Source organism: Pongo abelii, chromosome 8 (assembly GCF_028885655.2).
Source record: "Pongo abelii isolate AG06213 chromosome 8, NHGRI_mPonAbe1-v2.0_pri, whole genome shotgun sequence".
Classification (NCBI taxonomy): Eukaryota; Metazoa; Chordata; class Mammalia; order Primates; family Hominidae; genus Pongo; species Pongo abelii.
Window position 1 is genome coordinate 76,403,808 of NC_071993.2, and position 13,923 is coordinate 76,417,730.

General features: G+C 41.7%; 1 protein-coding gene across 1 annotated transcript in view; it reads left to right on the plus strand.

Annotated features, from left to right (window-relative positions):
• The first annotated feature begins 10,337 nt into the window (after positions 1-10,337).
• DNAJC12 (DnaJ heat shock protein family (Hsp40) member C12) overlaps positions 10,338-13,923 on the plus strand; it is a 43,672-nt gene continuing 40,086 nt past the window's right edge. The window contains exon 1 of the mRNA XM_002820896.6: positions 10,338-10,594. Coding sequence (XP_002820942.1) covers positions 10,517-10,594 — 78 coding nt within the window. The 5' untranslated portion in view covers positions 10,338-10,516. The remainder of the gene's footprint in view (positions 10,595-13,923) is intronic.

Genomic DNA, 13,923 nt, shown 5'->3' on the forward strand with positions numbered 1-13,923 from the left:
AAAAAGTACACAATAGAGATAATACTGTAATACTCTTCTCAAACCTGTTTTTTCATTTGATAGCACTCGTTAGACATCTTTCCATACTTGCACATAAAAAGCTATCTTCTCTTTTCACTGGCAATATAGTAGTTCATCCTACAAATAGCATAATTTATTCATCTCCTGCCCTCCTCCACTCCACCGATGAACATTTTGTTGTATATATATTTTTTCCTGTTGCAAACAACGCTGCAGTGGTCCTCTTGAACATATTTTGGTGTATATCCACAAGCTGAATTTGTGGAGACAAAATTGCCCTGTCTAGGATAGATATGCTTTATAAAAGGTGATAAATACACCAATTTGCCAAATTGTACCAGTTTACACTGTCATCCAGCAATGTATGGACATGCTTTCTTCCTCATTTCTGTTTTCTAGCATGGGTATTATCAAACCTTTGCTAATCTGAGAGATGAACAACTTTATCCTCTTTGGATTGATTTGCAGTTTCATAATTATTAGTGAGGTTGCACTACTATTTGTATGTTTATTGGCCGTTTGTATTTCTGAAAGTAGTTGTATTTTTGGCTTAATTTTCTTTTCTTTTCTTTTTTTTTTTTGAGATGGAGTCTCGCTCTGTCGCCCAGGCTGGAGTGCAGTGGCGCGATCTCGGCTCACTGCAAGCTCCGCCTCCCGGGTTCACACTATTCTCCTGCCTCAGCCTCCCGAGTAGCTGGGACTACAGGTGCCTGCCACCATGCCCGGCTAATTTTGTTTTTTTTGTATTTTTAGTAGCGACGGGGTTTCACCGTGTTAGCCAAGATGGTCTCGATCTCCTGACCTGGTGATCCGCCCGCCTCGGCCTCCTAAAGTGCTGGGATTACAGGCGTGAGCCACCAAGCCTGGCATTTTTGGCTTATTTTTCTATTGTGTTGTTCATCTTTTTAAAATTGATTTGTCTGCACTTGTATATTAAGGAAGTTAGTCTTTTGTCTGTTATGAGAATTATGAAATTTTTTTCTTTGTATATTGTTTGCCTTCTGATTTTGCTTTTGTATTTTTTTGGTCACAAAAATGTGCTTACTTTTTTTTTTTGAGACAGGGTCTTGCTCTGTCGCCCAGGCTGGAGTGCAGTGGCATGATCTCAGCTCACTGCAGCTTGGACTTCCCCAGACTCAAGTGATCCTCCTGCCTCAGCCTCCCGAGTAGCTCGCTGGGATACAAGCGCTTTTTTTTTTTTTTTTTTTTTTGTAGAGACTGAGTCTTGCCATGTTGCCTAGGCTGGTCTCAAACTCTGGGGCTCAAGTGATCCACCTGCCTTGACCTCCCAAAGTGCTGGGATTACAGGCGTGGGCCACCGCACCAGGCCACTTAATTTTTATATAGTTATGCTCATGAGATTTTTTTCCATGGCTTCTGAGTTATTTGATTTTTCTGTAATTTATTTTGGTATAAGGAGGAGTGGCTCTAGCTTTCTTATTTATCATTTCTCCAAAAGATTAGCTAGTGGTCTTGTCATGATTTTTGTTACCTCTATAGATGGAGAGAAAATCCCAAAGAATATTAAAATTATACCCTACCATAAGATGCTGCAACAGGTTTGAAAGTTAGTTTTGGGGAACAGAGCAGGAATAACAAAATGGCACTCCAACTTTCCTCAAAACATCTGCTCATCTTGTATTATTGCTTTTTCTGAACAATATCCAATGCCAATATTTATTAAAATAAGTAATGAAAATTTTCTAATCCATATGCAACTTAAAAAAGACACTGGTTAGGCCGGGCATGGTGGCTCACACCTGTAATCCCAGCACTTTGGGAGGCTGAGGCGGGCAGATCACGAGGTCGGGAGATCGAGACCATACTGGCTAACACGGTGAAACCCCTCTACTAAAAATACAAAAAATTAGCTGGGTGTGGTGACACGTGCCTGTAGTCCCAGCTACTCGGGAGGCTGAGGTAACCCAGAAGGCGGAGGTTGCAGTGAGCTGAGATCGCACCACTGCACTCCAGCCTGGGCGACAGAGCGAGACTCCATCTCAAAAAAAAAAAAAAAAAAAAAGACACTTAAATAAAATGTTGTATGACCAGGGTGGAATGCTGTGCAGATGTTGAAAAGAATGAGACAATCAAGTGAAAAGGAAAAAAAAGCACTAAGATTCAGAAGTGTATTGCTATGGTTTGAGTGTGTCCCTCCAAAATTTATGTTGGAATTGAATCCTTATTGTGATGGAATTAAGAAGTTGGGCCTTTTGGGAAGTGATTAAATCACGAGGGCTTTGTGTTCATGAATGGGATTCATGAGGGATTAGTGCCCTTATAAAAGGTTGAAGGGAGCTGCCTTGCCCTTTTCGTCATGTCAGGACACAGCAACAAGGTGTCATTTATGAAGCAAAGAGTAAGCCTTACCAGACACTGAATCTGCTGGCACCTTTATCTTGAACTTCCAAGCCTCCATAAATGTATGAAATAAATTTATATTATTATTATTATATTTTTTTTTTCAGATGGAACCTCGCTCTGTTGACCAGGCTGGAGTGCAGTGGTGCGTTCTCAGCTCACTGCAACCTCTGCCTCCCAGGTTCAAGTGATCCCCCGAGTAGCTGTGATGACAGGTGTGAGCTACCATGCCTGGCTAATTTTTGTATTTTTAGTGGAGACAGGGTTTCACCATGTTGGTCAGGTTGGTCTTGAACCCCTGACCCCGTGATCCACCCACCTGGGCTTCCCAAAGTGCTAGGATTACAGGCATGAGCCCCCGCGCCTGGCTGACCAGACTGATCTTAAAAGCTCTGAGTTTAACATGTTATTGACTTGCTCAAGAACCTACAACAGTTCCTCTTGCATCCATACTCACTCAGTGTCTTCCACCTGATCATCAAGGCTTTCTACATTCTGGCCCAGGTCTTCTGTTCAATCCCAATATTAAAGGCGATCTCTCCAACATACCTTGCCATAAGGTTATTTTCCTTACCTTTAACTGAACACACAATGGACATTTCCATCTCTGTATGATAGCTTATGTGTTTTGCTCCTTTCTCCTGCTTTTCGTTTATTTTGTGAGTGCTTCTATGAATTCCTGGGTTAAAATGTTCCTAAAAATCACATTGTCTTAGGCCATACTTGCATTGCTATGAGGGAATACCTGAACCTGGGTAATTTATAAAGAATATATATATATTTTTACTTTTAATTGAGACAGGTTCTCACTCTGTCACCCAGGCTGGGTGCAGTGGCATGATTGTGGCTCACTACAGCCTTGAGCTCCTGGGCTCAAGTGATCCTCCCACCTCGGCCTCTGGAATAGCTGGGACTACAGGCATACGCCACCATGCCTAGCTAATTTTTGTATTTTTTGTAGAGATGGGATTTTGCCATGTTGCCCAGGCTGGTCTCGAACTCGTGAGCTCAAGTGATCCACCCGCCTCGGCCTCCCAAAGTGCTGTAACTACAGGCATGAGCTGTGGCACTCAGCCAAGAAAAGAGTTTTAATTGGCTCGTGGTCCTGAAGGCTGTACAAGCATGGAGCCAGCATCTGCTTGGCTACTGGGGAGGCCTCAGAGAGCTTTTACTCATGGCAGAAGGCAAAGCAGGAGCAGGAATGTCACATGGCAAGAACAGGAACAAGAGAGTGAGGGGGAAGATGCCATGCCACACACTTTTAAACAGCCAGATCTTTTTTTTTTTTTTTTTAATTAAAATACTGAGTTTTATTTCACATGTATATTTTTGTCTCCCCACCATTTCCATGTCTGACCACTGCTACTACTATGTCCTATCATAACATTCCATACATACTTAAAACCAAGCAAAGGGTGGAGTTCCATCTTTAAAAACTAAACAGGCATTTTGGACAACACATTCTTGGCAATAGAACCTGGACAACATTTATCAAACACGGTAGGGAAAGTTCTCACTCTGCATTATAAAAAGGACAGCCAGATATCAACTGTTACAGAAATGAAATTAGACGGAAAATTTTTAACAAATTGTTTAAACTATTTTCTTAAAGAGACTTCCTCCACTGCCAGAGATCTTGAATAGCCTCTTGGTCAGTCATCCGGAAGCAATTCTTCACATAATTGATGAACTTGAACAGCCAGATCTTATGAGAATTCGCTCACTATTCTGAGGACAGCACCAGGAGGATGGCACTAAACCATTCATGAGAAATCTGGCTCCATGATCCTATCACCTCCTACCAGGCCCTGCCTCCAGCACTGGGGATTACAATTCAACATGAGATTTAGAGGGGACAACATCTAAACTGCATCATTCTACCTTGACCCCTTAGATCTCATATTCTTCTCACGTTGCTGAATACAATTATCCCCTGCCCATAGTTCCCCAAAGTCTTAATTCATTCCAGCATTAACTCAGAAGTCCCAAGTCCAAAGTCTTATCTGAGACTCAAGCCAAGTTCCTTCCACCTATGAACTTCTGAAATCAAAGACAAGTTATTTACTTCCAAGATACGTGGAGATACAGGCATTGGGTAAACACTCCCTTTCCAAAAGGAAGAAATCAGCTAAAAGAAAGGAGCAACGAGCCGGGTGCTGTGGCTCATGCCTGTAATCCCTGCACCTTGGGAGGCTGAGGAGGGTGGATCACCCGATGTCAGGAGTTGAAAACCAGCTTGGCCAACATGGTGAAACCCCGTCTCTACTAAAAATACAAAAATTAGCCGGGTGTGATGGCACATGCCTGTAATCCCAGCTACTCAGGGAGGATGAGGCAGGGGAATAGCTTGAACCTGGGAGGTGCAGGTTGCAGTGAGCCGAGATCATGCCACTGCACTTCAGTCTGGGCAACAGAGCAAGACTCCGTCTCAAAAAAAAAAAAGGAAAAAAAAAAGAAAGGAGCAACAAGTCCCAAGCAAGCCTGAAACCCAGCAGGACACTCATTAAATTTTAAAGCTCCAAAATAATTCTTGACACCATGTCTCACATCCTTGGCACACTGCTGTGAGGAGCGGGCTCCCAAGCCCTTGGGCAGCCCTGCCCTTGTGGCTTTGCAGGCTGCTCTCTCCTGGGTTGGAGTTGAGTGCCTGTGACTTTTCCAGGTGCAGGGTGTGAGCTGCCAGTGGATCTACCACTCTGGGCCTGGAAGGTGGGGGCCCTATTCCCACAGCTTCACTAGGCAGTGCCCCAGTGGGGACTCTGTGGGGGTTTGTATTAGGCCATTCCCACATTTTTATAAAGAAATAACTGGCCAGGTGCAGTGGCTCACGTCTGTAATCCCAGCACTTTGGGAGGCTGAGGCGGGTGGATCACAAGGTCAGGAGTTCAAAACCAGACTGGTCAGTATGGTGAAACCTGGTCCCTACTAAAAATACAAAAATTAGCTGGGCATGGTTGCGTGTGCCTGTAGTCCCAGCTACTTGAGAGGCTGAGGCAGAAGAATCTCTTGAACCCGGGAGGCGGAGGTTGTGGTGAGCCAAGATTGTGCCATTGCACTCCAGCCTGGGTGACAGAGCGAGACTCCATCACACAAAAAAAATAAAATAAAGAAATACCTGAGGCTGGGTACATTGGCTCATGCCTGTAATCCAGCACTTTGAGAGGCCAAGGTGGGTGGATCACGAGGTCAGGAGTTCAAGACCAGCCTGGCCAAGATGGTGAAATCCCATCTCTACTAAAAAATACAAAAAATTAGCCAGGTGTGGTGGCAGGCGCCTGTAATCCCAGCTACTCAGGAGGCTGAGGCAGAGAATTGCTTGAACCCAGGAGGCAGAGGTTGCAGTGAGCTGACATTGTGCCATTGCACTCCAGCATGGGCGACAGAGTGAGACTCCATCTCAAAAAAGAAAAGAAAAGAAAAGAAAAGAAATACCTGGGACTGGGTAATTTATAAAGAAAAGAGATTTAATTGGCTTATGGTTCTGCGGGCTGCACAGGGAACATAACACAGGCATCTGCTTCTGGGGATACCTCAGGAAGCTTCCAATCACAGCAGAAGGTGAAGGGGGAGCAGGCATCTCCTATGGTGGGAGCAGGAGCAAGAGAGAGAGAGAGCGAAGTGATACACACTTTTAAATAGCCAGATCTCAGAGAAGTCACTCACTTTTGTGAGGAAAGCATCAAGAGGATGATGCTCAACCATTCATGAGAAATCCAATACCATGATCTGATCACTTCCCACCAGGCCTTACCTCCAATACTGAGGATTACAATTCAACATGAGATTCAGGCAGGGACACTTTCCAAACTGTATTAAAGTTCCAACCTCCCATTTCCCCTCTGCACTGCCCTAGTAGAGGCTTTTGGTGAGGGCTCTGTCCCTGTGGTAGGCTTCTGCTAGGGTACCCAGGCTTTCTTATATATTCTCTGAAATCTAGGAGGAAGCTGCCAAACCTCCTTCACTCTTGCATTCTGAACACCTGCAGGCTTAACACCACATGGAAGCCACCAAGGCTTACAGCTTGCACCCTTCAGAGCTGTGGGCTGAGCTGTACCTGGGCCCCTTTGAGCTGAGGCTGGGGCTGAAGTGGCTGGATGCAGGAAGCAGCCTCCCATGGTGGTACGGGGAAGCAGGACCCTGAGCCTGGCCACCTAAATCATTCTTTTCTCCTGGGCCTCTAGGCCTGTGATGAGAAGGGCTGCCTCTTAGATCTCTGAAATGCCTTTGAGGTTTTTTTCTCATTGTCTTGGCTATCAGCACCTGGCTCCCTTTCATTTATGCAAATCTCTTTAGAAAGTGGTTGCTCTGCTGCAGTCTGCTTAGATTCTGGCCCTGAAAATGGGTTTTTGTTTTCTACCACATGGCTAGGTTGCAAATTTTCCAAACTTTTACATTCTGCTTTCCCTTTACATATAAGTTCCAACTTTAAGTCATTTCTTTGCTTCTGCATCTGAGGATAGGCTGTTAGAAGCAGCCAGGTCACTTCTTGAACACTTTGCTGCCTAGAAATTTCTTCTGCCAGATACCCTAAGTCATCAAAGTTCAAACTTCCACAGATTCCTAGGGCATGAATACCATATAGCTATGTTCCTTAGTAAGGCATAACAAGGGTGACCTTTATTCCGGTTCTCAATAAGTTCCTCATTTCCATCTGAGACCTCATTAGCCTGGACTTCACTGTCCATATCACCGTCAGCATTTTGGTCACAACCATTTAACCAGTCTCACAGGAGTTCCAAACTTTCCCTCATCTTCCTGTCTTCTTGTGAGCCCTCCAAAGTCTTCCAGCCTCTGCCCATTACCCAGTTTCAAAGCTGCTCCCACTTTGTCAGGTGTCTTTATACCAAGGCCCCACTCTTTGGTACCAATTTTTTGTGTTAGGCCATTCTTGCATTGCTACGAAGGAATACCTGAGACTTGGTAATTTATACTGAAAAGAGGTTTAATTGGCTCACAGTTCTGCAGAATGTGGAAGCACGGAGCCAGCATCTGTTCAGCTTCTGGGGAGGCTTCAGGGAGCTTTTACTTATGGCAGAAGGTGAAGTGGGAGCAGGCACGTTACATGGTGAGAACAGGAGTAACAGAGCCAGGGGGAAGATACCACACACTTTAAAAACTTTTAAGCCAGGTGCAGTGGCTCACCCCTGTAATCCCAGCACTTTGGGAGGCCATGGCAGGTGGATCACCTGAGGTCTGGAGTTCGAGACCAGCCTGACCAACATGGAGAAACCCCATCTCTACTAAAAATACAAAATTAGTCGGGCATGGTGGCACATGCCTGTAATCCCAGCTACTCGGGAGGCTGAGGCAGGAGAATAACTTGAACCCCGGAGGCGGAGGTTGCGATGAGCCAAGATCACACCATTGCACTTCAGCGTGGGCAACAAGAGTGAAACTCTGTCTCAAAAAAAACAAATTATATTATTAATATAAAAATAGGGACAGAGTCTCACTATGTTGCCGAGGCTGGTTTTGAACTCCTGGGCTCAAACAATCCTCCTGCCTTGCTCTCTCAAAGTGCTGTGATTACAGGCGTGAGCGACTGCACCTGGCCAATACCACACTTTTTTGTTTGTTTGTTTTAGACAAGGTCTTGCTCTGTCACCCAGGCTGGAGTGCAGAGGCGCGATCTCAGCTCATTGCAGCCTTGACCTCCTGGGTTCAAGCAATTCTTGTGCCTCAGCCTCCCAAGTAGCTGAAATTACAGGCATGTGCCACCACACCCGGCTAACTTTTTTGTATTTTCAGTAGAGATGAAGTTTTGCCATGTTGGCCAGCCTGGTCTTAAACTCCTGGTCTCAAGTGATCTGCCTGCTTCGGCCTCCCAAAGTTCTGGGATTACAGGTGTGAGCCACCATGCCCAGCCCTAACATTCCATTTGTTTAGTCATCCGTTGATGGACACTTGCATTGCCTCCACTTTTTGGCTATTATGACTAATGCCTTGATGAACATGAGTATATAAATATCTTTTCAAATTCCTGCTTTCAATTCTTTTGTGTATTTACCCAGAAGTGGAATTGTGGGGTCACATGGTAGTTCTATGTTTACCTTTTTGAGGAACCACCATACTGCTTTCCACCATGGCAACTTCACATCATTAAAAGGCCATTTATCAGTGTTTTAGATCAAGATATTGTGATATGCAAATATAACTTTAAATACCTTAAAGGATGTAGTGAAACTTCTAAAACAAAATTAATTGTACTTTAAAATTCTTTTTTTTTTTTTTTTTTTTTTGAGATGGAGCCTCGCTCTGTCACCCAGGCTGGAGTCCAGTGGCACGATCTCGGCTCACTGCAACCTCCGCCTCCCAGATTCAAGCAATCCTCCTGCCTCAGCCTCCTGAGTAGCTGGGACTACAGGTGTGTGCCACCACGCCCGGCTAATTTTTGTATTTTTAGTAGAGACAGGATTTCATCATGTTGGTCAGGCTGGTCTCGAACCCCCGACCTCGTGATCCGCCCTCCTCAGTCTCCCAAAGTGCTGGGATTATGGCATGAGCCACTGTGCCTGGCCTTAAAATTCTATATAGAACTTTTAGCAAGACAGTATGTACAATGAAGGATTGGTAAAAATGGTGCTTCAGTGCTTTTTCTTGCTTCTCTTCAGATATAAACCTTTAAAAAGATATAGGTGGGCTAAAAGAAAAACTATTTTTTCCCCTCAGGTGGGGGAATTTAAAGTGTTAAGGGCCAGGCATGTTGGCTCACATCTGTAATCTCAGCACTTTGGGAGGCCAAAGTGGGAGGATCACTTGAGTCCAGGGGTTTAAGACCAATCTGGGCAATATGGCAAGACCCTGACTCTCTGAAAAATGAAACAAAAAAAGTGTTAAGGCAGTCAAAGTGTTGTGTCCCTGACCATTCACCTTGTTCTCTAAATCCCAGAACTGAACTGTGTTTCTTAGGGCCAAAATGAACTGAAACATAAATTGCCTGGACCCACCTCAGACCAGAGACACTCCTGAGTCTGGAGAAGCAACCCAGGAGAAATAGCACAGCCATCTGACTCGAGTTATCATCGGTTCTTCTCATTGTCCTATTTTATTTTCTCTAAAGCACAAATCACTGTTTTTTTTTTTTATTTTTTGAGATGGAGTCTTGCTCTGTAGCCCAGTCTGGAGTGCAGTGGCACCATCTCGGCTCACTGCAGCCTCTGCCTCCCAGGTCCAAGTGATTCTTCTGCCTCAGCCTCCCAAGTAGCTGGACTACAGGTGTGGGCCACCATGCCTGGCCTACAAATCACTATTTTAAATGATTGTGGGGTTTTTTTGCATGTTTTTCAGCTGTCTTCCTCCATCAGAACGTAAGCTCCATAAAAATCAAGACTGTGTTATTGGCTGGGCGCCGTGGCTTATGCCTGTAATCCCAGCACGTTGGGAGGCCGAAGCAGGCAGATCGCTTTGAGCTCACAGGTTTGAGACCAGGCTGGGCAACATGGGAAAACCCTCTTCTCTTAAAACATAACAAAACAAAAACCAAAAATTAGCCGGACATGGTGCTATGTGCCTGTGGTCCCAGCTACTCGGGAGGCTGAGGTGGGAGGATCGTTTGAGCCAGGGAGATGGAGGTTGCAGTGAGCTGAGACTGCACCACTGCACTCCAGCCTGGGTGACAGAGTGAGACCTTGTCTGAAAATAAACAAATAAATAAAATTAAGTATTTTAAACACTCAGAAAAGCTCCCATTATCCTTATTAACACATCCTAAGATTTTACCACATTGCTTCAAATTTTTTTTCTTTTTTTTTTTTAAAGGATAAAGACAAAAATATATAGGAGATGGAGAGGTGGCTAATGTGGCAAGTTTCTGAAAATAGACAGTCTTTATTAACTCATAAGACAAATGGTTCACATGCATCTCTTATATAAACTCAAACTACAGATCCCAGGCAGCACTGCAATAATAGACACGTGGACTGTTCTTTTCTTCTCTGTAAACAGCCAATGAGAGGCAGAGTTTACAAAGGTCTAGGATGACATCTGGTGTATTGACTGTGGCCAGTCTTAAAGCTAGTTTTTGCTGTTTGGAACGTGCTGCTCTAATTCAGATTTAAAGAGTTTTTTCCTGTTAATTTGAAGCTCACTGTTCCTCTTGTTTCCGAGGGAAGAAGGACTGATTTAAGTCATCTAAATGGATGCAATACTGAATTACAGGTCAGAAGATACTGAAGATTACTACACATTACTGGGATGTGATGAACTATCTTCGGTAAGACAGTGGATAATGTTTTTATCACAACAGTATTCTTTTTCACAATAGTATTTCAAGTTTTTATTTAAGGTTTTAACTTTGAATTTTTAGTCACATTGCCTACAAACCTAACCTTGTGTTGTTTTAAAGCACTTTTGGCTCAGAGAAAGTTAAGAATTTAAATGTATGTTGGGTTTTTACTTGAATAGTGTCCTATGGGAATTTTGTGGAAGCTTCTGATTAAATATGTATATTCCGGCACATGGCCATATGCTCTGTTTCACAATATAGTATATTAAAAATAAATATTTGAAATTTTATTGTAATTTCTGATGGCAGTGTTTCACAGTATATATAAGCTATACCTTTATTATGGTGACTCATAATTGAGTTGAAATGAAATTTCTTATAAAATTAGGGATTTTAATATATTTTATTAAAATGTGTACTCCTATGTGAGCAGTCAAAATATAAACAAAGAAGCATCCTTTTATGTTAATATTTCAAATTGTGTGACAGAAATTACTTCTTGAAAGGGTGGCTTCTGAAACAAAACATGTGAAAACTCTGTAGCTGTTCACTGGATCTGTAAGAAAACAAAAATTTTAAAGTGCCCAATAAACAATTATAAAGGTTGTAGAGGTTTTTTAAATTATGGAAAAATCATTTATAATTCTCTCTCCCAAGGATAACACTATTAATATTTTGGCATATTAATCTCCAGTATTCTTTCTATGTATATTCTTTAAAGACATGTTTGGGAGGATATTATATGTACTTGTTGATTCCTGCTTTTTACCCATTCGTGTTATAACAAGGAATTTTCCATGCTATTAAACTTTCCTTGTACACTTTTTAGTGGTTGCAAAATATTTTATTTTACTGTGTTACCACAGTTGAATTATTCTTATTGTTAAATATTTTATTTCCAGTTTTTCAATATTTCAAATAATGTTGAGATTAATATAAAATATATTCATTATTAAATTATATATTATTAAATCATGTTATTAGGATATATTTATGTTTTATAATTAATATATTTTGTTTTATTTATTTTTATTAAAATCTAAGTAGTAAAATTAACATTTTAAAGCAAAATGTTTTTATATTTATTGTTGTTTCATAAAGGCAGTAGTTCATTAATAAAATATACTTAGTTTTGTTTTAAGAATAGAATGCATTATTGGACACAAAGGATTAAAATCTCTATTTTTGCCATGCTGAGGAAGTTATCTTAGACGCGTTGAAATTAAAAAAACTGCCCCACCCCCGGAATAGCTTATAATGGTCTTTTAGTTGCATATTTCTTCTCAAGAATGTGTTACTCTTGTTTATGTTGGTGGTGATTTGCTTACAGCAATTGAGAAAGCTTATTACCATCTTTACCATGTGTTATTCACAGTTGAAATTATACTATCATCAAACAATTTTTGAAGGAATAATTTAAAATCAAAGGAATATAATTTAACTTGATAAGGCTGACAATTTGGATTTAAAAAAATACATGGTAGCTTATACAGTTAGGGTTATTATATCTCCATAATCTTGTGACCTATTTAGTCAGTTCTTTTTTTTTTTTTTTTAAATTTTACTTTAAGTTCTGGGATCCATGTGCAGAATGTGCAGGTTTGTTACATAGGTACACATGTGCCAGGGTGGTTTGCTGCACCTATCAACCCGTCATCTAGGTTTTAAGCCCCGCATACATTAGGTATTTGTCCTAATGCTGTCCCTCCCCTTCTCCCCCACCCCCTGACAGACCCCAGTGTGTGATGTTCCCCTCCCTGTGTCCATGTGTTCTCATTGTTCATCTCCCAATGAGATGAGTGAGAACATGCGGTGTTTGGTTTTCTGTTCCTGTGTTAGTTTGCTGAGAATGCTGGTTTCCAGCTTCATCCATGTCCCTGCAAAGGACATGAACTCATTCTTTTTTATGGCTGCATAGTCAGTCTTTTGAAGTTATGCTGTTGTCTTTTCAGTCTACATAGAAGGAGGATTCATTTTGGACAGCCTCACAGAAAATAATCTCACTGTTAATGTGTAATGTTCAAAATATGGTTACCAGGTAGAGTCATACTTCCTTGTCTCAACATTCCTTTTACTGGATGTATTTTACTGGTCTGTCAATGGCATATCATATCTAGATAACAATTATTTATTTTTAATGAAATGTTTGTCATAATATTGTCACTTCTTTATATATATATATATATATATATATATATATGTCATTTTTTCTCTGTTTTTTGTTTTTTTGAGATGGAGTCTTGCTCTGTTGCCAGGCTGGAGTGCAGTGGCGCAATCTCGGGTCACTGCAACCTCCGCCTCCCGGGTTCAAGTGATTCTCCTGCCTCAGCTTCCTGAGTAGCTGGGACTACAGGCACGTGCCACCATGCCTAGCTAATTTTTGTATTTTTAGTAGAGACAGGGTTTCACCGTGTTGGCCAAGATGGTCTTCATCTCTTGACCTCGTGATCTGCCCGCCTCAGCCTCCTAAAATGCTGGGATTACAGGTGTGAGCCACCGCACCCGGCTTTTCTCTTCTTTTTATAGGTATGCTTCTCATTTTAAAAATATTTTTATGACATTTTTGACTAATATGACATTTCCTTTACTTGATTTGTATTGGATAGATTGCCTTTACTTCAGGTATTCCTTCATTTGATGCTCTAAAATTAACCAGAACTCATCATGCCCAAAAGCATTTTAGCTGTTATAATTTCAAAACAATTTGATATTCTAATTTTACTTATCACAATTGAATTGAGACACCCACATAATACTTTTGCTTTGGTATATAGTTCTTACAATTTAAAGTTTGTGCTAGAAACTGATTAAAGTAAAATTATATGTTTTCTAATGGTTCTAGAGCAGTAATCCTGAAGCTTTTCCTTCTCAGAGAGTTTTTAAAATTATCTTTCAGAAATTGAAAATACAACCATGACAACAAGCAATGAGACTAATTTTCTAGTTTACATAATGACATATATAAATTATGGGAGGATTTCCATGTTATATAGAAAACAATATATTCCCCATTTCAAAACAATTTAACAAAGATTGATTCCAAGACAGTTAGCCTTTCTCCCTATATTGGATTTTTTAAAAAAATTTTTATTTCTTTGAGATGAAGTCTTACTGTGTCGCCCAGGCTGGAGTGCAGTGGCAGGATCTCAGCTCACTGCAGCCTCTGCCTCCTGGGTTCAAGTGATTCTCCTGCTTCAGCCTCCTGAGTAGCAGTGATTATAGGTGCATGCCACCATGCCCAGCTAATTTTTGTATTTTTGTACAGACGAGCTTTCACCATGTTGTCCAGGCTGGCCTTGAACTCCTGACCTCAAGTG